The 25,496-nt window shown below is 45.4% G+C and overlaps 2 protein-coding genes across 5 annotated transcripts in view; one reads left to right on the top strand and one right to left on the bottom strand.

The window, feature by feature from the left end:
- Positions 1 to 16,932, bottom strand: part of RNF214 (ring finger protein 214) — a 49,121-nt gene extending 32,189 nt beyond the window's left edge. Inside the window, exons 1-5 of one of the 2 annotated variants that reach the window (XM_024751684.1) lie at positions 16,789 to 16,932; positions 13,747 to 14,257; positions 12,990 to 13,049; positions 8,672 to 8,812; positions 5,637 to 5,776 (exon numbers count right to left, since the gene is read on the bottom strand). In XM_024751684.1, coding sequence (XP_024607452.1) covers positions 5,637 to 5,776; positions 8,672 to 8,812; positions 12,990 to 13,049; positions 13,747 to 14,257; positions 16,789 to 16,901 — 965 coding nt within the window. In that variant the 5' untranslated portion in view covers positions 16,902 to 16,932. The remainder of the gene's footprint in view (positions 1 to 5,636; positions 5,777 to 8,671; positions 8,813 to 12,989; positions 13,050 to 13,746; positions 14,258 to 16,788) is intronic. The other variant, XM_024751685.1, reaches the window with a different exon arrangement.
- Positions 16,933 to 18,300: 1,368 nt separating this feature from the next.
- PCSK7 (proprotein convertase subtilisin/kexin type 7) overlaps positions 18,301 to 25,496 on the top strand; it is a 24,090-nt gene continuing 16,894 nt past the window's right edge. For all 3 annotated transcript variants that reach the window (XR_003004018.1, XR_003004017.1, XM_024751659.1), the window contains exons 1-7: positions 18,301 to 18,414; positions 19,970 to 20,091; positions 20,515 to 20,997; positions 21,723 to 21,857; positions 22,672 to 22,837; positions 24,025 to 24,115; positions 25,029 to 25,083. Coding sequence is in view for 1 of the 3 variants with exons in the window: in XM_024751659.1 (XP_024607427.1) it covers positions 20,527 to 20,997; positions 21,723 to 21,857; positions 22,672 to 22,837; positions 24,025 to 24,115; positions 25,029 to 25,083 (918 nt within the window). In the remaining 2 variants the exon portion in view is untranslated. The remainder of the gene's footprint in view (positions 18,415 to 19,969; positions 20,092 to 20,514; positions 20,998 to 21,722; positions 21,858 to 22,671; positions 22,838 to 24,024; positions 24,116 to 25,028; positions 25,084 to 25,496) is intronic.

Below are 25,496 nucleotides of genomic sequence, written 5' to 3'. Positions count from 1 at the left end.
GGGTTCGAGCCCTGGTCCGGGAAGATCCCACATGCCGCAGAGCAACTAAGCCTGTGCGTCACAACTACTGAGCCTGCGTTCTAGAGCCCGTGAGCCACAACTACTGAGCCTGCACGCCACAACTACTGAAGCCCGTGTGCCTAGAGTCCGTGCTCCGCAACAAGAGCAGCCACTGCAATGAGAAGCCCGTGCACTGCAATGAAGAGTAGCCCCCGCTCGCCGCATCTAGAGAAAGCCCTAGTGCAGCAACAAAGACCCAGTGCAGCCAAAAATAAATAAATAAATAAATAAATAAATTTTAAAAAATTACCAATAGCCTTTATTCAGACCTGGTTCTCATTTCCTACCCTATAGTTTCTGACACTGTTAACCACCTTCTCCCGTTGAAACCCTATACTACTATTTTAAACTGCTTCCTTTTCCTTCTCTGATTATTCTTTTTGCCTTCTCTTCCTCTTTCTACTCCCAAACTGCAGGTGTACCTCAAAGTTCAGAACTGAGCCCTACTCTATACTTTTTCCCACAGAAAATTCACTCCTATCATTTTAACTATCACCTATACGCAACTCCAAATGAAGACATAGCATCTCTTCTGTATTCAAGTCTCCCATTTCTAATTGCCTACTAAGTATTTTAACTTGCATGTCCCGTATCATCAAAAGTATTACTTTATCCTCAAAATTTAGAACTGGTATTCTGCTTCCCAATTACTGTCCATGGCGGTACAGAGTTACCCAGGGTCAAAACAATGAAGTTATTTTTGACTTCTCCCTCTGTCCTAATCCTTAAAATAATCCGACACCAATCCCTCCTAAATCCATTTCTCCCTTTTCATTCAACCACCATTAGTCTTATAATAATTCTTATAAACTCACTTTATTGTAAGAGCTTGCTGGTTGATGTCCCAGCCTCTGTCTCTCCTCATAATTCATCCTGCATACTTCTAAAACACCTCCAATTATGTAACCCCTGTTTATATAACTGCTATGATTTCCCGTATCTAAAAGAAACTATTACATGCTGAGCAGAAAAAGTTAAACAAGATGTGTTACTTGCCGTGGTAGCAAATCTCCAAAAATGGAGTCCTCACAGTGAACCAGGCCTCCTCCTCGCAGTCCCCTCCCACACTGAATCTGGGCTGGCCCTGTCACTCATGTTAACCAACAGAATGCCACAGTAGTAGCACTGTACTGGTCCCAAGTCTATGCCTTAAGAAAGCCTGGAAACTTCCACTTTTGTACTCTTGGGAGCCCTGAGCCACCAAGTAAGAAATCTGGCTCCTTGGCTGGAAAGACCACCTGGAGAGGAAAAAGTCCTGAGACAGCGTGGAGAGATAGAGTGAAAAGGCCTAGACATCCCAGAGTCCCACCGGAACTCAGCTTTCCACGTGCCCCTGCCAAGGCAGAAATATGAATGAAGCCATCTTGGACATTCCAGCCCCAGTTGCCACATAACGGCAGCTACAGGAAGGACTCCAAAGGACACTAGAAGAACCATCCATCTGAGACTCAATCAACCCAAAGAATTGAGAGAAATAATAAAATATTGTTACTGTTTTAAGATGCTAAGTTCTACAGTGTTTTTTGACAGCGATAGATAATCGAAATACCTGCCCTCAGGAAGCTGACTATATAATGTGATAAACACAAAAGACCATCAGAGGTCAGTGTTATGACAGAAGCATACACACCATGCTAGGTGAATACGGAGAAGGGTCATCTAAATTAAATGGTCAGGGTGTGTGAAGGGGAGGATAAGGGGAGTATCTGGGAAAGCTTTCTAGAGCAGTTGATACAGGCTGAGTTTTAAGTGAGTTCAGGATACAACATGTAGTAGTTAGATATAAACTAGCATGGTGGTTTGGGGGAATGGTAAAAGATGCAGCTAGGGACATAAACAGGGACTAGATAATTGAGGGCCTCTTATATTAAACTAAAGAGTTTAAACTTTACCCTAGGAACTATGAAGGACTTTAAGCAGGGAAATGACATTATCAGATCCGTATTCTTTGACAGATTTCTTCGACAGATTTGTACTAGACCAATGAAAATGGAGGAGACTGGAGGCAAAGAATGTTTAGTAGCCTGCCTCAGAATCTAGGAGAACTGATAGAAACCTGAACTAAGAGTGGCAGAGTGAATGGAGAGAAAGGGACAATTAATATTAAGAATCTACAGGACTTGGTAAAGCAGAGAGGAGTTAAGAGAAGAATTCAGAATGACTTGGTTATTCAGCTTAGTCACTGGAGGAGAGTGTGGTGTCACTTATGGAGAAGTGGGAAAAGCAAGAGGGAACAGGATTCACACACAGGTAGTTTAGACTCAGATACAAGGACACGAAGAAAAGATGGATGTATCTGCTGATAAGAAACTGAAGGAAGGTTTACTCAATGGCCCCTATTTTTTCAGTCAAATAAAAGGCAAGATCATTTGCTAAGACTAAGGAGAGAAGTGGTGGAGACAGAAAGTTTAGAAAGAGAGGTAATAGTTAGGGACAGCCCTCAGAGGAAGAGGGAGTCCTGAGGATCCGGGTGTTTTTGAAAGTCAAATTTATTCTGGCCTCAAGACACACAGCTGTGTGATCACCTGCAGCAGCCCTCAGCAGCCCAAGTATAAGAAGAATAGAGATGTTGGAGGGGGCGGGGTGGGGGGGTAGGTGTGGGGGCTGACTTGGCCCAGGACTGGAGTACTATGGAAAAATGAAAGGAAAGGAACAAGCCTCCACAGAATTGATGGTAATGGTAAGGGAGAAATTCAAGTAATAGACCATGAGTCCAGTCTGGCTAGGCAAAGAAATGCTTCCAGGGAGCTGGAGGACTGGGAGAAACTGGAATGAAGTCAAAAAACAAGAAAGAGGACTTGATGTTAAATTGTACATTTACTGGGAATGAGACAGAAAGCTGGAAGGACTGAAGGCTGTGGTCAAAATACAGGATGCTGAACAGTCTGGCTCACTGCTTTGCACCTAAGAAATGCTCACTAGATTTACTGATTGCCAGACAAGCTATTAGGACTTCAAAGCATACCAGTTAAATAAACTAGCATTTGGTGAGAAATTTCCAAAAAGAATCCTCTTGCACCCTGTCAATTTCAATATAGCATAAACTCTTATATCACATCCAAAGTAATGCTTCCAACATTAACTCCCTTGATCTGCTATTTACTCTATCACGAGTTCATCAGGCAGGCTCAGAGCATTTTAAAAAAGAAGACCCGGGCCTCCCTGGTGGCGCAGTGGTTGAGAGTCCGCCTGCCGATGCAGGGGACACGGGTTCGTGCCCCAGTCCAGGAAGATCCCACATGCTGCGAAGCGGCTGGGCCCACGAGCCATGGCCGCTGAGCCTGCGCGTCTGGAGCCTGTGCTCCGCAACTGGAGAGGCCACAACAGTGAGAGGTCCGCGTACAGCAAAAAAAAAAATAAAAAATAAAAATAAGCAAAATCAGCAGAGAGCTGTATAGATGTTCTGAGGAGGGAGAGATTAGTTCAGGAAGAACTGGGTAAGGAAGATTTTACAAAGGAGGTAGAATTTAACTTGAAACTTGTAAAGTGGGTAACTGAATAAGACATCTTACTAGAAAACCCCATTATTTCCCCAATTTTCCAAGCCAGAAATATGGGCGTTTCTATAACTCTTCCCTGTCCACCTATTAGTGCTACCCCTAACACCTTACAAATGGATTCACATCTCTCCTCCCCACTGCAGCACTTCAGTTTTGGCCACCATTATTGTAACGCAGGCTCTGACAGATAAGTCTCCTAACTGGTCCTCTACACTACTCCAGTCTATTCTCCAACTGGCGTCATCATCTATCTAAACTGCAAATCTCTATTTACAGTTGCCAAGATATGGAAGCAACCTAAGTGTCCAACAACAGATGAATGGATAACACAGATGTGGTAATACATACACACACACACACACACACACACACACACACACACATTCACACACACACACACACACAATGGAATACTACTCAGCCATAAAAAAGAATGGAATTTTGCCATTTGCAATAACATGGATGGACCTGGAGGGCATTATGCTAAGTGAAATAAATCAGATAGAAAAACACAATACTGTATGTCATCACTTACATGTGGAATCTAAAAAGTGAAAAGAATGAGTGAATGTAACAAAACAGAAACAGACTCACAGAGAACAAACAGGTGGTTGCCAATGGGGAGATGGGGAGGAGGGGCAAGATAGGGGTAGGGGACTAAGAAGTACAAACTACTGTGTATAAAATAAATAAGCTGTAAGGATATAGTATACAGCACAGGGAATACAGCCAACATTTTATAACAACTTTAAATATAATCCATAAAGGTTTTAAATCACTACGTTGTACATCTGAAACTAATATATTATAAATCAACCATACTTCAATTAAAAATTTTTTAATTGAAAATAAATAAATAAAGTGCAAATCTCATCCTCTGATCCCCACCCCCTCCTTAAAACTCTCCAGTCTCTCACTATCAGGGAAAATCTCAAACTCCTTACACGGGATCTGAGCCTTTGTGATTGGGCTTCTGCCTCCTCCACTAGCCTCATTCCTCTCTACCTCAGGTCTCAGTTGCTAATCTCTCTCGTCTGTAGGTCCCCTGCCTGCAATGTCTTCTTCCCTATTCATTGCCTGGCTAATTTCTCCCTATATCTACCCCCACTCCTGCAACTTTTTCTTTGAAAATTTCAAACCAACAGAAAAGGTAACAGAGTAGTCCAGTGAACGTGAACACATGCCCGTCATCTGGATGCACCAGCTGTTAACGCTTTTTGCCACATTTACTTTACTTCGCCCTCTGAACCACCTGAAAGTTATAGACATCATGACAACCCCTAAAACTTCAGCAAGTATCTTTTAAGAATAAGAACCTTCTACATAATCACACGCAAAATATTTACCATTGATACAATATTACCTAATACGTAATCCATATTCAAATTTTCCCAATTATTCCAAAATGTCCTGTCTTATTTATCATCTTTCCTCATTTGCTGAATCATTTTCCAAGTATCCCGCTACTTTTCACTTAGCTCTCGGACACATTAGCAAGCCAAGATTTTCTTGATAAATAAAAATGCATTTTAGTAGAATTTAAATAAAATCACAATATTCACAACTATTTTGACTTCCAAACAGGTCACATTAAGAAACTTAGAAAATTGAAACTATGACCAAATTCTATGCCCGCCTTAGCCTTGCTGCAGTACCCTGAAAAGCACACAGATCCATTAAATAGCTTTGCAAACAGCTTGCAATGTTAGTTTGAAATTTAGTTTTGGTGCTGAATTTAACATAAGCAAAGTAGCCTCATAGCCTAAACTGTAAAACATCAGATAAGGCAAGTGAAATAGGTGTTAGATATATATCAAAATCCTGATCAGACTTGGGACCAAACAATGAGCTGCTGTTATTTCAATGTACTGATGAATCCCTGAAACACTTTTTATTAAATTTAACATAGGGTGCTGAAAAAGCTAAAATCACTCAAGGATTTTAATTTGTGCACTTGTTTTTCAAATAAAAATTAGACTGAAAGAAAAGAAAGTAGAAACACAAATAGAACCGGCCTGTTACGTACAAACACACACACATAAACCCAGGGTTTTTATTCTTAACAGCATCATTTACCTTCTGCCCTTCTCACAAAGCTTCTCAATTTCAGCTTTCAGATCCTGCTCCTTCTGCAAAAACTCCTTCTTTTCTTTCTCTATCTTCTTCTTTGTTTCTTCTCGCTTTATTGTTACGTCCTGGATGGCCTTTAATATCTCCTAAGTCCCGCACAATTATAGTCACACACAAATAAAGAAGGAAATGAATTAGTTCTTTTGGTCTGAAGGTTACTTTCAACTATCTCAAATTAACATATTGACTTTAGTGATTTCAAATTGAATTGAAGGAATCTGGTGATGAGTAGTCCCAAAAGCAGTCAAAAAAGTCCCAAAAGGGAGTAAGTTATAATAAAGCAGATTTCAATTCAACAGGAGAAAAGAATTTCTAACAATCACAACTGTTCAAAAACGGAATTTACTGCCTTGTGAAGCAATAAGCTCTCCACTACTGGTGCTCATATAAAGGCTGAATGAACACCTGTCAAGACTGCTGAGAAAGGCATTCTTGCACAGGGTGGGAGTTTGCAACTTCCAACAAATATGTTCTTGTTTTGTTTTGTTACGGCTCTACTTTATTATGCGTAGGGGTTATCTTTGTTCTTTTTAAATTATTTAACTATATACATATATATTTATAATAAGAAGTCAAACAAAAAGTAATAAAGTTAAGTCACCCCTAATTCACACCAATTCCACCCATAAAGTAATCAATGTGTTAAGCGTTTTGTTCTATGCTTTCACATCTTTCTCCATTCTTACACAAATACATGTGTACTTACATACGTATTTGCTTTTTTGTTTTCTTTATAATGAGGTAATTTTATATACACTATTCTGCATCTTGCTTTTGTTCACCTGACATGAGCATACTATCGATAAATATAGATCAAACTAAAAAATAGCTGTATAACCCGACATGACATGTATATAACGAATTTAGTCAACCAGTCTCTGTCAAGAGTCCATCCTGTGAAGGCTGACTTCAGTTTTCTTGTAACTACAAATAATACTACAATAAACATCCTGTATGCCTATATTTTCATACAAAAGCTTTTATTTCTGTAGAATAGACTCCTAACAATGAGACTGCTAAGTCAAGGTATATATACATTTAAAAATTTTAAGTGACAATTCCTAATATCTTTTTTCTTCAGACTTTATTTATATACTTATTTACTTGTTTATTTATTTACTTAACTTTTTGGCACGCTGCACGTCATGCGGGATTCTTGGTTCCCCAACCAGGAATTGAACCTGTGCCCCCTGCATTGGAAGCTTGGAGTCTTAACCACTGGACCACCAGGGAAGTCGCCCTAATATCTTTTCTAAAATGGTCATAACAATTCACACTCCTACCAATGTCTAAAAAGAGTTCATTTTTCCTTACCTTTGACAACTTATTTCATTTTTCCCAATCTCTTGGGAAAGAGGGAGGAATGGTATCTAGTAATTTTAATGAGCATTTCACTACCTCCTGTTCTTTTACTGTTTTTATTGTCTGTCTCCTCCAACTAGAATAAGCATTCAATGAAGGCAGAGACTGTTTCGTTCACCACTAAATCTTCAGAGCGTACATCAGGAACTCAAAAAATATTTGCTATACAAATGGATCGACACTAGTAAGGCTGAGTTTATTTTCATACATTTGTTACCCATTTGCTTTTCCTCTTCTGTGAATTACTGTTTGTGACTGTTATGGGCAAAATAATAACCTCTTCCCCACAAAAATGTCCATGTTCTACTCCTTGGAACCTACGTTACCCTCCATAGCAAAAGAGATAGGGAGACAACACTATAGGGAGATAGGATTATCGGGGTGGGCCCAATCTAACCACAAATGGGTCTTTAAAAGCAGAGAAACTTTCCCAGTTGTGATCAGAGGAAGATGTGATTAGGGAAGAACAGTTACAGAAATGCAACGTTGCTGACTCTGAAGATGGAGACGGGGGCCACAGGTAAAGGAATGCAAACAGCCTCTAGAAGCCAGAAATGCAGGGAAATGTATTCTCCCCTAGAGTCCCCAGAAAGGAATGCTGCCCTCCTAATACCTTGATTTTAGCCCAGTGACACCCACGTTGTACTTCTGACCTACAGAACTGTAAGATAATAAACGTGTTGCTTTAAGCTCTAAATTCACGACAACTTGTTACAGCAGCAATGGGAAACTATCACAGTAGAAAACTATTACAATAGGAAAGTAATACAGTAACTTTTCCTGGTCTCTCTACATTGTTTGGCCTTTACCATGAATTTGTAGGAATCTCAGAATGTCATCTTAAACCCTTTGTCATATGTGCTACAAATATTTTCTCTCAGTCTAATATTGATCTTTTGACTGTTTTCTACATCATTTGCCATGCCAAAAAGTTTAATTATATATAATTAATTTTAAAAAATCTTCTAGGTTTTCTGCCTGGGTTAAAATGACCTCTTGCAACTTCAGGTATATAAATATTCTTCTAAATTTTCTTCTGATTTAAAATTTTTTTCCAGTTTTTATATGTATATTTTTAATTTACTTAGAATTGTATTTTAAAATACAGTGTGAGACAGGAGTCTAATCAAATGACTTTCCAGGTAGGCAGTCAAACAAATATGTTAAATAAATAATCCTGGGCTTCCCTGGTGGTGCAGTGGTTGAGAGTCCGCCTGCCGATGCAGGGGACACGGGTTCGTGCCCCGGTCCGGGAAGATCCCACATGCTGTGGAGCGGCTGGGCCTGTGAGCCATGGCCGCTGAGCCTGCGCGTCCGGAGCCTGTGCTCTGCAACGGGAGAGGCCGCGGCAGTGAGAGGCCCGCGTACCGAAAAAGTAAATAAATAAATAATCCTTTCCTCTCTGAACCAAAATAGGAGTGAGAGTTTGGACGAGATGCCCTCGAAGGTTCTTGTTTATCCTTAAAATTCTATGATATAAAAAAAAAAAAAAAAAAATTCTATGATAACCATTAAAAAGTTAAATACTGCTTTTTTATTTCTATTAATTTGAAAACAAAAGTAAAGTCTGATTAGGGACTATACTTTACTTATTGCCAACTTTAATATAAGCAGAATACCTGGTGATTCTTCATTTCTTCTTCTCTCCTTTGCTGAAGTTGCTTTAATTGCACTTGGAGCTGATTCTCCACTTGCCTCTGCTTGTCCAGGACCTCCTGGTAACGCTCCTTCAACAGGGTTCTCTCTGTCATCATTTTATCCTATTGGTAACAACAGATGAGAAGTTTAATTCGCCAATTTCATTGCAAGAAACATTCACCATGTCCCTGCTCAAGGCACCATGCAGGGCGCTATGGCTGCAGTGTCCGATGCTGTAGCTAAATTAATTAGAATAAGCAAATGTAAACATCCAGCTCTTCAGTCACCTTACCACATTCCAAGTACTCAGTAGCTACACGTGAGTAGTGGCTACTATACTGGACAGCACAGATACAGAACACTTCCGTCGTTAAAGGAAATTCTATTGTACAACACTGTGCTAAGATGGAGGGTGGCAACCTATGGCGTGTGGGCCAAATCCAGCCATCAACTATTTTTGTTTTTAAATTTTATTTGTTTTATTTTTGGCTGCATTGTGTCTTCATTGTTGTGCACGGGCTTTCTCTAGTTGTGGCGAGCGGGAGCTACTCTTCATTGCAGCGCGGGGGCTTCTCATCGCGGTGTCTTCTCTTGTCGCGGAGCACAGGTTCTAGGTGCGCGGGTTTCTGTAGCTGTGGCACACAGGCTCAGTAGTTGTGGCGCAAGGGCTGAGTTGCTCTGTGGCATGTGAGAGCTTCCCGGACCAGGGCTTGATCCCATGTCCCCTGCATTGGCAGGCAGATTCTTAACCACTGTGCCACCAGGGAGGTCCCACCGTCTGTTTTTATAAGTAAATGTTTTATAGGAACACAGCCATACCCGACAGCTGGCTGGCTGCTTTCACACTACAACAGCAGAGTGGAGTGGTTACAAAAGAGCACATATAGCCCACAAAGCCTAAGATATCTACTAACTGACCCTTTATAGGCTAATTTCCCTGCAGTAGGGAATAAGAGAAATAAGGTATTTTATCTATTAGGAGGAAGAAGAACGAGCAAAAACAAAGAACAGATCAACTACTCAAAATGCATCCAGAAACTGGACTCCTTACTGGTCATTAGCACTACAAATTGGCAGATCCACCAAAGAGTTCTGGGGCACTTGGTATTCAGATTGGTCAAATCGGCAAGCTCTCATATAAATAGGGAGCAGAAGTAAAGCTTCTGGGACTTCCCTGGTGGTTCAGTGGGTAAGACTCCACACTCCCAATGCAGGGGGCCCGGGTTTGATCCCTGGTTGGGGAACTAGATCCCGCATGCAGGCTGCAACTAAAGCTCTCGCATGCCACAACCATGACCCAGCGCAGCCAATAAATAAATAAGTCAATAAAAGAGGTGAAGCTTCTAAGGGTCACAGTTCAGCTCTGCCTCCCCCCCATTAATAAATCAAGAAAAGTAATGATTACATTTCAAAGGAACACTAAAACTTAGAGGGTCAATTTAAAGCACATTTGGTATAAGGTAACCAGTGTAAAATTTAAACAGAGCATTAAACTGAATTTGTTCATTAGACGATAACTACTTTCAAAGAAAAGAAAGGTTTTAGAAGTGAATAGGGAAAAACTTATCACACTATGATAATAAAAAAATAAGCTCTCAAGATGGGACTCTAGCTTTGGGATAAGCTAGTCCTTAGTCCATGTACTGAAATGTAACTAAATTTCCCTAAACAGATGACACCTTAGCATCATAACTTTAAAGGGATTCTGAACCTGAGGTCTATGGATAGGTGTGTATAAAATTTTTTGAGATGAGAATTCAAAGTTTTCAAAAGATTCTGAAAGAGGACCTTAACCCAAGAAAAATTAACGGTTAAGAACCAATTGATGAAAACTAGTAGATTAGAGGATTCTTTTCTTCTCTCTCTACTTCCTTATGGTACCTCTCTGTCCATAATACATCTTTTAAAAATTTTTATTTTATTTCATTTTTTTTTTGCCGTACGCGGGCCTCTCAATGCTGTGGCCTCTCCCGTTGTGAAGCACAGGCTCCCGACGCGCAGGCTCAGCAGCCATGGCTCACGGGCCCAGCCGCTCCGCAGCATGTGGGATCTTCCCGGACCGGGGTACGAACCCGTGTCCCCCGCATCGGCAGGCGGACTCTCAACCACTGCGCCACCAGGGAAGCCCGATAATGCATCTTTTTAACAACACAGAATGGGGAAAAAAACTAGTCTTCACAGAAAGAAGTCTCAAGGTACATACTATTAGTACATACAAATGGATGGCTTAAAGGCATACAGCAAATTACTTGATACAATTCTCATCTTAATAAGCCAAAGGATTACACATTGTTACTTTGTTTCATTGATGGTGTATTGGTCCTGAGAAGCAGGAGTCACAATTTCAAATGCAGGCAGTGGGCAATTACTGTAAATGCATGAAAAGGGTAGCAAGTAAAACAGGAGCAAAGTTCCCTGTATTGCCACTAAGCTTAATACCTTATCCCTGGTCGGGGAACTAGATCCCACGTGCATGCTGCAACTGACGGTTCGTGTGCCACAACTAAGGAGCCCTGGAGCCGCAACGAAGGAGCCCACCTGTCGCAGCTAAGACCCAGCGCAACCAAATTAAATAAATAAATATTTTAAAAATAATAATAATTTAAAAAATTACAGCATGTGGGCCACACCACCACCCAAAAGAATACTGCCAAACAAAACACAACCCTGGGCCTCTTTTGGCCTAATGGCTTGCCAGTTTCCACCCCTGTTTCAGACTGATGCTAAAGCTTATCTATTACCTCTTAGTTGGCCCCTTCAATTGCTATATGGTCAACGAAACCCTGCCTTACAACTGTGGGGACCAAATAAACACTCCGTGTAAAGTGGTTAGAATAAATGCTCAAGAAAAGGCGACTTCTCCTCCTTCTCCTGGAGGTTCTCTCCTAGCCTGGTTCTCACCCAGCACATCGCCATCAGGTCTCTCATCTCTAGGATCTTTTTACTTGCCTGTTATAAATAACTCCTGAGTTGCTACTCTCTATTTAAAAGTTTTCATGTGGTTAATGTACTCCAATAACTTACTTCTTTCCATCTGCCCCTCAATTTCTTCAACTTGCACCAAATATCCACTTTCTTACCTGGTTTTCCTCTTTATTTCCATTCAATTAACATATCTTACCCTAAAGACCCCTTCCTGAACTTAGGGTGCCTTTTCTAGCATTATCCTTCCTCTTGAAAAATGAACATTCAGATATCCACACACTTACAGGGTGGAAGTTTTACCACAAAATGCCAGGGAAAGATCAAGGGGACCACTTTAACAAAAATAAATGTGAAGTTCTCTAAGTTTTAAAAACCAATTACCTATTTTAAAGTAAAAAACAGATTTAAAAAGTGACGCTCAAAAAAAATAATAATAATTACCTAGGCATAAAATTGGAAGATACAACTAAGCAATACATGAGAAAAAGACCTGATGGAGTAAAAGTGAAAGCTCCACAGTGTGACGATGTCAGCTTAGGAAATGGTGTGTAGAATGTCATCACAGAATGACACAACAGTTCCATTGTATAGTGAAGTAATTACACTGTATGTGCATTACTACATTTAGCTCTCAGGATCACATTGCAAAAGAAACATTGAGAAGGTGTAACGTGTCTAGGTGAAAAAGTAACCAGGTTGAAGAAAAGACTGAAAAATATATCATATGAAGAAAAGAAGAATGTTAAAAAAACATCTGGGGGGCTTCCCTGGTGGTTGAGAGTCCGCCTGCCAATGCAGGGGACACGGGTTCCTGCCCCGGTCTGGGAAGATCCCACATGCCACGGAGCGGCTGGGCCTGTGAGCCATGGCCACTGAGCCATGGCCACTGAGCCTGCGCATCTGGAGCCTGTGCTCCGCAACGGGAGAGGCCACACAGTGAGAGGCCCGCGTACCGCCAAAAAAAAAAAAAAAAAAAAAAAAATATCTGGGGATGTTTCACCTGGAAAGGTTCAGACTTAAAGGATAAGAGGAAAAAGCATTTAAAAAAACATTTTGAATATATTTGGGGCTAACAAGTAAAGGGATTTAGATTTACTCTACGTAGCTCAAGAGAGAACTATAACAAGAAGTTTTAGTGGTTCTGTTCTCACCTCATAATAAGATCTAACAATAAGAGCTATTTTCAAAATGCAATATGCTGATTCATGAGTAGTAAGCTTCCCATCTCTGGAGGTGATCAAGTAGAAGTTAGCTGACCATCTGTCAGGGATTTTATAAAGGAGGTTCCTGCACCTTTTCCAACTGAGATGATGTGACTCTAGATCTTCTGCATTAATGGTTTCATACATGAACAATCGCAGTTTAACTACTTACCAGATTCTTTTCAATATCTTGATCTGTGTTTACCTCTGAATCAGCCGTCTTAAAGTCAGTCTATAAAGAAAGAAACAATTATATTCAGAACTGTTCAGAGACATTCTAAAAGGCAGAATTGCTCTCGTCCTTTCACCGAGAAATCTGCCACAAGGAACTGAGAAGTTAACTTTTTGCTCTCTCCCCTTATCAGCTTCATAGCAAGAGAACTGTAGTTCTGGCAAATGTCCACTGACATCCATGTAGCATGAAGCATTTACCCCACAAAATAAGCTGAACAAGACCCAACAACTGATGGAGAGACAAGCTCGAGACTCAGATAAGAATTTTGGCCCCTACAATTTACTGTGCTCATCCTTCCTGCTACAAAAAAGCACACCAGTCACTAGAAGGCAGGATACCCCGTACTTCCTAAGATGTAGGTCAGAGAATTAACAAGGATTCCTCCTGCAAGGTCGAAGATAGGAAATATGAATGCTAATGACCTACGCTCATCAATTACTCAGTGAAAGTGATTGTATGTAGGTCATGAAGCTCCTGGTCGCCACGATTAGACACGGGCTGTTACTTATTGAACACCAGAATGAAGTCATCACAGAGCACCGTATGAAAACAGTATGAGAGTTGCCAGTAAAAAAACGAGACAGAGTAGTTCTCCACCAACTATGAAGAAATATCTCCTGCCCTCAACAAAAAAAAAAAAAAAAAAAATTAAAAGCCCAAATTCCGTTTTAGTAGTAGAAACTTGATACTTGACCTGGACGGCAATGTTCTGAGAAAGCTTCAGGGAAGAGCTATCCTGATCATCATCCTGATCCACTCTGACTCCTTCAACCCCATTTGCTGGAGGCACCACAGGTGGGAAATCCAAGCCTGTGTCCCTGCTCCCTTCCTTTAGGATGGAGGCTTGCGGGGCCTTCTCTTCAGGACAATTCCCGGAGGCAAGCTGCTTTGTATCGCACCCTGCCTTAAGAGACCGAGTGGCGGGGTGGAGGCTCTCCCGGAGGCGTGTGTCCCCCTCCTCTCCCGCTGTGCTGGCCACGTCCTTCAAATCAGACTGAGACCCACCGCCAGAGAGACAAAGGGCCGTGGCTATCAAGTTTTCTCCTAAAGCCGCCCGGTGCGCTGCTGAAGTGTCACCTGCTGATGAACCAGGATTCTGCTCTGGGTGTTCCAAATGGGCATTTCTGCTATTCTCCTTGGTTATCGTTTGGTTACTTACACTCGACAGAGGCGAGTTCTTGTGCTTCTGTGCAGGGTCTTTGGGGCTATCAAAAACATAAGATAAAAGGTTTCTCTCTTCACCCAATCTTAAAGAGGCTTAAATATATAATACTTTTCACATAACCACTAGAAGAACAAAACGAGACTATATAAACCCCTCCAAATTAGCCAACTGAAAAGGAACTTAGTTTCCACCCAGTGATTCCTGTCCCACATGCAGGGAGTATGGTGTGGTGGTGAAGAAGCTGGGTTCAGGAGACAGTCCGCAGTGAACGGTCACACAGAAATGACGCTGAGGAGCCAAAGGTTTGGGGGGATGCAGGTGAAACAGCCTGCCGTTACTTAGAATATTTCATTTAGGTACATGTACTAATTTTGTTCCACATATTTTAATAAATAAAATATTGACTGAGAAATATTGTTTTAAATTCCACTCTCGTTTCACAAAAATAATTTTCATTCAAATTCATTTTACAGATCTTTGACCAGAACCACCAACAGCTTTCCAGAGCATAGCATCTTCACTTCAAGTTGCCTGAAGTACTGACGATTTTGAATCCAAAATTGAAGCTGTCAGCAGAACTTTTACCCCAGATAACAAATACACACACATGTATACACTGAAATCGTTGTTTTATTGTTTGCTACAACCATTTACCATACTGCTTTTTTTTTTTTTTTTTTTTTACCATACTGCTTTTAAGAGATCTTCAAAACCTATTTACAATGGCATCCAACATTCACGACTGTAAGTCTTTTACCAGGAATAATGTGTGTTAAATTCCTTTGCCATTAAAAAAAAAAACAAAACAAAAAAAAAACAACTGCTTCTGTCAACTATGCCCTTAAGGACTCCAAACTAGTACTGACTGAGGCTTCAGATCATTGTGCCTTCCTTTCCTCAATAGTACCTACTGTTCAAAATAAAACAACAGAGACAGAACCTTGTGACATGAAAAATCTTTATAAATACTCTAAGCTGATTCCTTGCTGGAGGTTAAGTGGTGGCGGGGTCGGGGGGACACTTAATTGTAAATTTGGGCAGATACAGTACCTGGGTGTGAATCCTGACTCTGCTATTTACTAGCTGTTTAACTCTGGGCAAGTTACTTAACTTCATGTGTAAAACAGAAATAATATTACCTGCCTAGTAAGATTATTGTGAGGATTACATGAGATAAAGCATCTGGTGTATTTAGTTCTGGCACACACCAAACACTCAATAAACCTTAGCTGTTATTATTATTACCAGTAGTAGGTGTCTGATTTTAGTTATAAAATGAAGATCCAAGTTTACGGTTAGGTTTACTTAACATTTTCCCCATTACCCACTTAATAACAAGTAACAAGTAATAAATACAAATGCAACACATTTGTTACATTTATTAAGCACGCTGGAGTCAGACGAGCCTGGGTTCAAACACTGACTCCAACATAGCTTTGTAACCTTAGGCAAGTTACTAACCTCTCTGTGTCTCAAGTTCTCTCACCTATAAATGGGAATAATAGCATTAGCACCTACCTGCTGAGATTGTTGAGAGAATTAAATGTGTTAACACATATAAAGCTGCTAGCACAGTGTTATCTATTGTATTAGGTTCTAGGTACTCTACAAAAGAGTTGAGGTAGGGGACTTCCCTGGTGGCACAGTGCTTCAGAATCCACCTGCCAGCACAGGGGACACAGGTTCGAGCCCTGGTCCAGGAAGATCCCACATGCCACGGACCAACTAAGCCCGTGCACCACAACTACTGAGCCTGCACTCTAGAGCCAGCGAGCCACAACTACTGAGCTCGCATGCCACAACTACTGAAGCCTGCATGCCTAGAGCCCATGCTCCGCAACAAGAGAAGCCACCGCAATGAGGAGCCCGCACACCGCAACGAAGAGTAGCCCCTGCTCACCGCAGCTAGAGAAAGCCCACGTGCAGCAACAAAACCCAACACAGCCATAAATAAATAAAAATTAAATTAAAAAAAGAGTTGAGGTAGGATACATAGTCAACCTAGTACAACATTATACATAACAATGCTTTAAGCACTGTAAAACAAGGTTGGGTATTCATAGTTCCTGTCCTCAAGAGTTTAGCTGGAAAGCGAAATACATACATGAAGCAGTAAGCCATATTAATAAAGCTATCTATTTACCTATAGATAGACATAGATACATATACACGTGTCTAATACATCAGATATAATGTGTGTGTGTATATATATATATATACACACATATATACACACACACACACAGATGTAACATATAAACATAGAGTTAAATAAACAGATAGTCCATGTAGGAGAAGGTGGGAAATATTTGCATTTTCAAATGAGTTTGACCCCCTGTATTTTAATCTATTTATTCAACAAATAATTAGCATGCCTGCTGAGTGTCAGATACTGTGTTGGGTACCAGACATACAAATATAGATCAGATAGTCCCTACCTTTAAAGAGCTTCATCTAATGCAATGTCACTAGAGCCAAAAAGGGGAAAGACGAACTACACTTCTGTAAGAAGCCCATCTCCAAAGCCCTTTACCCAAATGAAATCTTCCCAGTTGAGAGTCCACACGTTACCTTAGACCATCTGGGAGAACTTCGTCTGGTTTGGAAGCACATACACTAGACGAGGATTCCGGAGGACTGGGAGCAGTGGCCACCACGCCAGCGACCTCAGATGCTGCCATCATGCTCTGCACATTCAGAAACAAAGTACAGGCTACAAGTTCCAAAATTTCAAAACAAATATATCTCACCCTCTCAGCATGTCCATACAACAGAGTCATATCAGGAAAGAAACACAAAGAAAAAGCTGGGCTCCAGAAGAAAACACTCAAGGGTATTCTCTAGTAGGATATTAAAAGAGCCATTACATGCAATAGGTCCCAAGGGATATCAATCCTCACGTCACTATATATGTACGTGTATGTATATGTATATATATACACATATATATATATATACACACACACACACATATGTGCGCAAAGCTTTTTCACTTTAGGAGAAATGCAGTCTCACAGACCATGAGAATCTTCCAAATGATCCACATGCCTACCTACCTTGCCTAATATCATTTACAAAGGCTGTGATTTGGGGCCTAACATCAATAATAGCTTACGTTTTAAAATCATTTTATGGCTGTTACATTAAAAGCATTCTCCATTAATTTGGAGATGTTCGTGTGAGAGAGAAAAAGCAATATTTTATTGGGCAATCCAAGTATCTTTCACTTTTACTCTGGGTTCCCCACAGATGGGAAAAGTCTGACAACCACTGACTGAGGAAAGTACAGACTCTTTAGAGTTACTAAAGGTGCCAGAGTATGAGAATCTTGGTTACTCCAGCATGAAAATGAGAAGCTGAAAAACACGGTAATCCAAGTAAGAGATGTTGCATGTTTAAATTCTTGTTTTTATTTTAATAGCATCCCAGGTACATCCCTGACCCTCCAAGAGCGCATAGGGCAGGCATGGAGGCTGGGCTGTGTCCACACTTCAGTCCCAGGCCGGAGACCCCCTGTGCCTCAGTTTCCCTCATCAAATTATACGAGGCTCCCGGGAGAAAACAGGCCCCAGATCGCCATTACTGCTCGCACAGGTGCAAATGGCTCGGCCGGCAGAGGAGAGGCCGTGGTGGCACTGCGCCGCCCCCGACGGCGCCCTCTGGCGGCCGGAGCCGGCACCGTCAAGGGGTCGCGGACGCTGAGGAAGCCCCTAAGATACTAGTGGACTTCTCCCGGGGCGCAGGGACTAAGGGAGATGCGACCTCGAGAAGGAAGGAGACTCGGTGGAGGGAGGACCCCCTCTAGGAAGATTACAGGGAGAGTCGGGGTCATGACGATCAGAGGAAGAACAGGAACGAGGTGTTTTTAAAGGTCGCAACCGAGATGCCCTTTCCAGAGGACACCATGAAGGAGAGGACCGTCCCTATAGAGAAGGTCCCTCTTGAAGATGCCCCGAGAACTCGGGGCGGTGGGCCCTCGCGAGGAGCACCCACACACGCTGCTCTCTCAGTGGAGGATGCCCGAAGGAGCCGGCCCCCTACAGCCAGTTGCTCCCGGCTGGTCGGGCCGGCCGAGGGACCCGTCGCTGATTGGCTGCGCCGCTGGGCGGAAGTGATGCTACTGTCACTGGCTTCTCGGGCTCCCGGGAAGCCGTGAGTTTCCGCAAGGAGGCGGCGGCAGCAGCTGCGGCCAGGCGGGTGAGTTGAGAACTCGGTGGGGGCGGGGCATTGGAAGTCCGGGTGGCCTAGAACTTGGGGGCAGCCGGTGTCTGAGGACGAGGGAGCCGCACAGAGGGCGCCTTCAGTCCCGGCGTGGGGGAGCCCAGGGAGACGGGGCCACGGAGTCTTGGATCCAGGATAGTGTGGGTCCTCCGAGGAGAGGGGCACATTGAACGGGGCAGTTGAGGCCAGGGAGGGGGAAATCAATGAAACTGACCCCGGTACGCAGCCTGGTTTCTAGGAACAGGTGTAGAGGTTGCGAGGAGGACAGTCTCTTGGGAGCAGAATCTTGGACTCTGGGCTGCCCGTATCATTCCTCTTCTCTCTTGGCACCTCAGAGCTGTAAAGACACGCCTAGCAGTTGGGTGAAGTTTGAGATCTACTTTCAGAGGGTATTTAAGTTTCCTTACCCAGAAGCCTAGGGTGAGGGCTGGGGTGGGGTTAAGGTACTGCTCTGCCAGAGGGACTGGAGGATGTAGTGGTCAGGTTTCTCCTCTCTTCCGGAAATCTGTGGGCTCTACTGAGATTGAAGGAGCCTGCCTAGTTGGGTCACTATCAGGCTATCTAACAAGATTTTTGTATGCACACTGGGAAGGACACCTGAATATCTTGGGACAGTCGACGCTGCTGGAGCGCAGGGAGGAATTTGCCCGGGAACCTCAGAGGAAAAGAGAGGAGATATGTAGATTTGGGGAGGGAAATGTTAGGTGGCGGAAGCCCCCTTCTCCCTTTCCAAAGAGACTTCGGTAAAATACCCATGTTATGTAATGTTTTGAGACTAATCCATTTGCATATTGGTGTGGGTACTAAGCCCTACCTCAAGGTGACCCCCCCTACACCCCACCCCCGTAGAGAGCAGATGCTTCTGAAGCCCAGCCACCAATAGGGACACACATGTTCTGTCACGTATTCACCTGTCTCTGTCCCCACAGTTGCCCACCAGTTCTCATTTGGCTCTTCTGTCAAACCATGGGTGGCAGTCCCAGGTTTAGAGCTTGAGCCCTCACTTGTCAGCCGACTTGCTGAGCTAGTGACTAAGGGTAGCCCTTTAGTGCTGCTTTCCAATCACCCCTTCTCCCCAGGGTGTCCACTTGCCTCTTAACGCCTGTTCAGTTTTGTTTGCATGCTCGGGTTTTCCCCATTTCACCCGCCTCCCGCCTACTCTTACTTCCCCTGGCATCCACAGGAACAGAAATCAGGAAGTTAGCTACCCCCTGGACTTCTAGGGAGCAGTACCACCTACTTTTTCAAGAGGGGTTTTTGCTAAGAGTTCAAGCGCTCTTCTAGGCATCTAGGAAAAAAAGAAAAGACGATGGCCTGACGTTTAGGTCGAGAAGTACGGTTTCTGGGTTATGTACTGATCTGGCCTTACTGGACCAGTTCAGTTCTAGTCTGTGACCTATTTGGGATTCCTGGAAATGATACTTAGTCACTTGCAGTTTCTTTGATCACGGATCCTAGAGTTCGTGGCCGGCCTCTGCTTGCTCCGCTGGGTTTGGGAGGACACCATTTCTTGTTTTCTTGGGGCCTACAGGTCTGCAGTCTGTGCCTGGAGTCACCACTGCTCACAGCGAAAGGGATGCCTTTTCTCCGTTTGCACAAAATGAGCGTGAGGTGGTTAGCCAGACCAGGAGCTCAGCCTCACTCAGGGTCCAGGTGGGAACGGGGCCCCACTGCGGGGAGTTAGCCCTCAGGACAAGGGGACCAAGACGTCAGCTGGGGAAAGACTTCTGTCGTCTCTGAAGAAGGGAGGAGGGTCTCTTCTAAAGAACGGTCATGACTCTGCCAGGAATTTGCAGGAGTCCTGTGACTTTTGAGCCCTTTTCATGGCAACAGTGGGAAAGAGCAGCACGGTGCCTGTTAGCAGCTGTACATCCTGCTTGATTATCTAGTGAGGGACCCACCGGGGTTCGTGCTGGTCCACACTGCCCCTGGGGGCTTATCCCTGTTGGTCAGAGATAACTGTGAATAACAGGAGAGGATCACATGTTTAATGATTTAAAAGGCACGGCTTAGGGATTTCCAGGTGTGCCGTGTTATCGCGCTCTTACCTCTGATGTCCTTTCTCTTTGTCTGCAGCCTTCTGCTCTGATGCCCAAGGGGAGGCAGAAAGTGCCACACTCAGATGCCCCCCTGGGCCCCAGGCCCACTTGCCTCTGCCTGGAGCTAGCCGGGCTCTTCCTACTGCTTCCCTGGGTGATGGGCCTGGTGGGGGCAGGTGGGCCTGGGGCCCAGGGTCTGGAGGGGCTGAGCTGGGCAGTGCGTGTGGACAGCCCAGAAGGCGAAAGGGAAGAACAGTCGCTGGAGCAGCGGGCAGATGCCCTGGCCCAGGCGGCAGGGCTGGTGAATGCAGGACGCATCGGGGAGCTCCAGGGGCACTACCTCTTGGTCCAGCCGGCAGGGCACCGGCAGGCCCCGCAGGTGGAGGCCGTCCGGCAGCAGGTGGAGGCCGTGTTGGCCAGGCACGAAGCTGTGAGCTGGCACTCAGAGCAGAGGCTGCTCAAGCGGACCAAGCGCAGCGTCCACTTCAATGACCCCAAGTACCCGCAGCAGTGGCACCTGGTGAGTCCAGCCCTGCAGCTTCTGGCTTCAGGTGGCTGGGCGGGGGGTACCCGGTGCTTTAGTGGCCTCTTGTCTTTGTTACTCTTCAGTGTCCCCATCCTTTGCCTGAGGAGACATTTCTGTGGGCTTCCACAGTGGGCTTCATTCTCGGGCTCCACCTTCCCTGTGCTCATATCCAGAGAGCCGGCGGACTGCAATGGCTGGGCGTGGGTCCTGGGACCAGGCTGCCTGGGCCGCCTGCCACTGACTAGCGTGTACCTTTGGGTGCACTGTTTAGCGTCTCCGTGCCTCAGTTTCCCTTTCTGTCAAATGGAGATTGTAATGGTTATGGTTATGGCTAAGTGAACTAATGTACTTGTGCCCACGTGGGAAACACTTACAAGAGTTAACTGGTAACGTTATACTGTACGGTGTTAATATAATATATGTCATATGGCCTACGAATCATATCATCCAACCCTTGACCCTAGCCACCTTCTCACCCTTATTGCCTGTGAGTGATGCCAGGCTTTCCTGAGACCTAGGCTGTGGCAAAGCTCTCACGTGTCCCTCCTTAGCTCTGTCCCCACCTACCCTTATTGGTCTACAACCTCTCTCTGGCTCCTTGACGGTGGCCAAGAGTGCACAGGGGCTGCTCGCTGTAACTTGTCTCTCTATGGGCTATACTGCGTGTCACTGGATTCCCAGGGCTCAGAGAATAGTTCCTGACCCTGTCTCTCCTGCAGAATAACCGGCGGAGCCCCGGCAGGGACATCAACGTGACAGGTGTATGGGAGCGCAATGTAACCGGGCAAGGGGTGACCGTGGTGGTCGTGGACGACGGTGTGGAGCATACCATCCAGGACATCGCACCCAACTATGTGAGTGGCACTGGAACGACCCGAGCCACCGCCGGGCCTTACCTGATTCTTGATGTTCCCTCAGGCCTGTCCCCTTTCTTAGAGGTCATTGGGCCAAATAAAAGGGCCTGGAGGGCTTCCCTGGTGGTGCAGTGGTTGAGAGTCCGCCTGCCGATGCAGGGGACACGGGTTCGTGCCCCGGTCTGGGAAGATCCCACATGCCACGGAGTGGCTGGGGCCGTGAGCCATGCCCAGTGAGCCTGCGCGTCCGGAGCCTGTGCTCCGCAACAGGAGAGGCCACAACAGTGAGAGGCCTGCGTACCGCAAAAAAAAAAAAAAAGGGCCTGGAAGGTGGGATGGTGTTCTTCATCTACTCCTTTTCGCAGCCAGCCTTCCAGCCTGGTAGCTAAGTCACTGGACGTGGCTCCAACTCAGCAAGGGAGACACTTCCTGGTTCCTGCTGCCACTCCCTGCCCTGGGGAGTAAGGAGTGGCCCCTGCGGGCAGATTCCCTCTCTGCACAAGTTCCTTAAAGCCTGACTTTTAGGTAGCCCCAAACCTCTTTTATCCCAGGCTTCCCACACCATGGAAGCGGCTCCTAGGCACATCTGTAGTGGCCAAGAGAGAAATTTTCCAAGAGCTGCAGCACTTCTCAGTTTTGCCTCAAGGTGTCCTGTCCTCATATCTCACAGCCCATGTGGTTTGCAGAGATGGACCCACGGTGCTGGCTTAGAGCCCCCAAATCCCAGTTCCCCTCTCTCCCTGAGCTCCAAGACCTGAACCCTTGTAACCAGCGAGTGACCACATGCTCCGCCCGTTCCCCCACCTTGTTTCAGAGCCCCGAGGGCAGCTATGACCTCAACTCTAACGACCCTGACCCCATGCCCCACCCGGATGTGGAGAATGGCAACCACCACGGTACGAGGTGTGCAGGAGAGATCGCTGCCGTGCCCAACAACAGCTTCTGTGCCGTGGGAGTGGCGTATGGGAGCCGCATAGCAGGTACCTCCAGTCCAGCCTCGGTACATTCCTCCTGTATAGCTGTCCATCCTCTGTCCCTCCCCCGTGAATTCCAACCCGACTTTATTTCACTCTCAACACACAGCAGAAAGCAAAGGTTAAGCTTCTAAGTAGGTATCTGCAGGACGTATTGGTTCATTGATTTTTTTCAATGCACTGTGTTTCCAACATGTTTTTAGCAGTGAACCCCACTGTATAAAACAGCTGAAAGTATGAAATGCTCTGGATGGGAGATGGAGGCCCGGGCCCCACCTACTCAGACAGCTCCTCCCTTTTTCTGATCATGGTTACGCCCTGTCAATGCTCAGTCCATTGTGATGATAACTCCTTATCCTCATCCATGCTGTATTTGTATGTTAATGGTTTACCAAGTGCCTCCTGGTCTGCCCTTCCTCCGTGACCCCCGTGTGTCTGTGGAGGCCCCTCTCCCTTCTCCCAGCTCTCCCGTTCCCAGCCCTTCTGATGGTCACCGTCTGCTCTCCACCCTTTCAGGAGAGCGGAACAGCCCTGGCCCCCGCTGGGGTGGTACTGCGGCTCCTCTGCCTCTCGGTCTTTGTCCATCGAGGCAGAAGGTGAAGGGAATGCATGGAGACACGCTGTCTGCGTGATTCCTCATAAATGCTTGGGACCTGCATTTCTGAGGTTGGAATAGATTGGCTGTATTCCTCTTACACTCCAGCAGAGGTCAGCAGCCCTCTCTGCGAATGGGGCTACAGAGGGAGCCAGAAACCTTCAGGGCCCAAGTCCCTTCTGAAAGCTCCATTCCGCCCTATGTGGTCACCAGGACGTGACCCACCCCATTTTATTGGGTGAGATTAGGCATCCACGAGAGGAGTAATTCTGATGAGTACCATCTATTGAATACCCTCTGTGTGTCAAGCACCACTGCAGTGTTTTACATGATTAAGGATGCACATAAGAAGGGGACCTTGGATTCCCTACGTTCTAGGCTCTGCATCTTCCCACCGGACCCCAGGATCCTTAAAGTCTAAGATTTAGCATTATGTTAAAAAATATTTCTGGACAGGTACATGCACATGGTATAAAAATTCAAAATAACCAAGAGTACTTAGAGGAAAAGTAAGTCTCCACAGGGGGGCCCCCAGCACCCAGCTCCCCGTCTAGGGGGCCAGCATTATTGAGGAGCCGGTATGGCCTTCACCGCCTAGGTATCCGGGTACTGGATGGACCCCTGACAGACAGCATGGAGGCTGTGGCGTTCAACAAGCACTATCAAATCAATGACATCTACAGTTGCAGGTGAGGCAGAGCCAGGCACAAGGTGAGGGGGCCAGAGGCTCAGGCACTGGGCGAATCCTCCAACCGAAGAACAGCAGGATGGGCTGACTCGGGCAGGTCCCAGCAGGGCTCTCCCCACTGGGTTCAGCCTGTAAGTCCACTGCCCTCATTTCTCCAGACCCCCAGCGCCTGGGTTCTCAGCCTTAAGCCCCTTGTCACCCCAGTAATCAGGTTCCCACACGAGGAGTGCTCCATCCTGCCTCGTGTTTATCTGTTTATCAAACTCAGAAGGCTCTGGAAGAAATTGGGCATTCCTTTCTAACCACAGCAGAGCTGGACACCCAGCACCAGGCCCCATCACACCACCCCCCAGAAACACACCTGCAGCTCCAGGTTACGGTTATGGAGGGGAGGGGGTGTTTGATAAGGAGGGGCTGAGGCTGGGCTGCCCCCCAGCACTGATGGCACCTGCTCTTCCCCAAGCAGTGTCTCCTGTAAATGCATGGCATTATCCACATGGACATTTCCTTTCAGAGAAAGAATGGAGAACTCCTCAGACCCAAGAGCTTTCACAGATACTCCCTTCGCCGGTGCTCTGCCATCAAGCCTAGCGTTAGATCCCTAGGTCCCATCCATCTCTACCAATCTGTACTCCCTGGGGACCTGAGAAAGGGTTTTTAGGGTCAGGTTAAAGTAGTCCTAAACTGGGAAAGTTTCCAAGGACAAGAAGAACTTTAGCACGTACTTCTGTTTTCCACTTTGGAGTGAGGGCTGGACCTTTGACCCCTATGTCCTTTCATCGTGGGAGTCCGGAGCTGGAGCCCTTGGGAGGAGAGGAAGGGCCCAGGCGGAGGGACGGCCGGCTGAGCCTGGGGGGCCCGGGTGGGCAGCCACAGCCTGGCTCTGGCTCTTCCCACTGGGTGTTTCTCAACAGCTGGGGACCAGATGACGATGGAAAGACGGTGGACGGTCCCCATCAGCTTGGGAAGGTAATTGGGGACCGCGTGGAGACTTTGGAGACCTAGGACCCCCTCTTCATACCGTTCCTGGAACTGCTCCCACCCCACCCCCATTTGCAGGGCCAGACCTACCATGTAGCCCGGGCACCTCCTTTGGGAAGAGCGCTGCTGACCTGGGGTTGGGGGAGTGTGGAGGATGTTCTTAGAGAGAAATGGAGCAGTGTTTTGAGATTGTTTCGCTCTGGTTGTGTGCTTGGCTCCCCATTTCTGGCCCTACCCTCTCTGATAAGCAGAGCCCGTGCACCATACAGCTGTTCCACTAACAGCCTCTTCCCCTTGAGTCCATCTTTAAATCTGTTTCTCCCATGTCCAGTGCCCTTGGCTTTTTTTCTTTTCCCTCTAGAAGGGGAGGAAAGAGTGAGCGGCATGGAGGTTGGGGTCTT

The sequence above is a fragment of the Neophocaena asiaeorientalis genome, unplaced genomic scaffold, assembly GCF_003031525.2.
Source record: "Neophocaena asiaeorientalis asiaeorientalis breed wild unplaced genomic scaffold, Neophocaena_asiaeorientalis_V1.1 scaffold479, whole genome shotgun sequence".
Lineage (NCBI taxonomy): Eukaryota > Metazoa > Chordata > Mammalia > Artiodactyla > Phocoenidae > Neophocaena > Neophocaena asiaeorientalis.
Note: the sequence above shows the minus strand (reverse complement) of the source record. Positions and strands in the feature narration are given on the sequence as shown.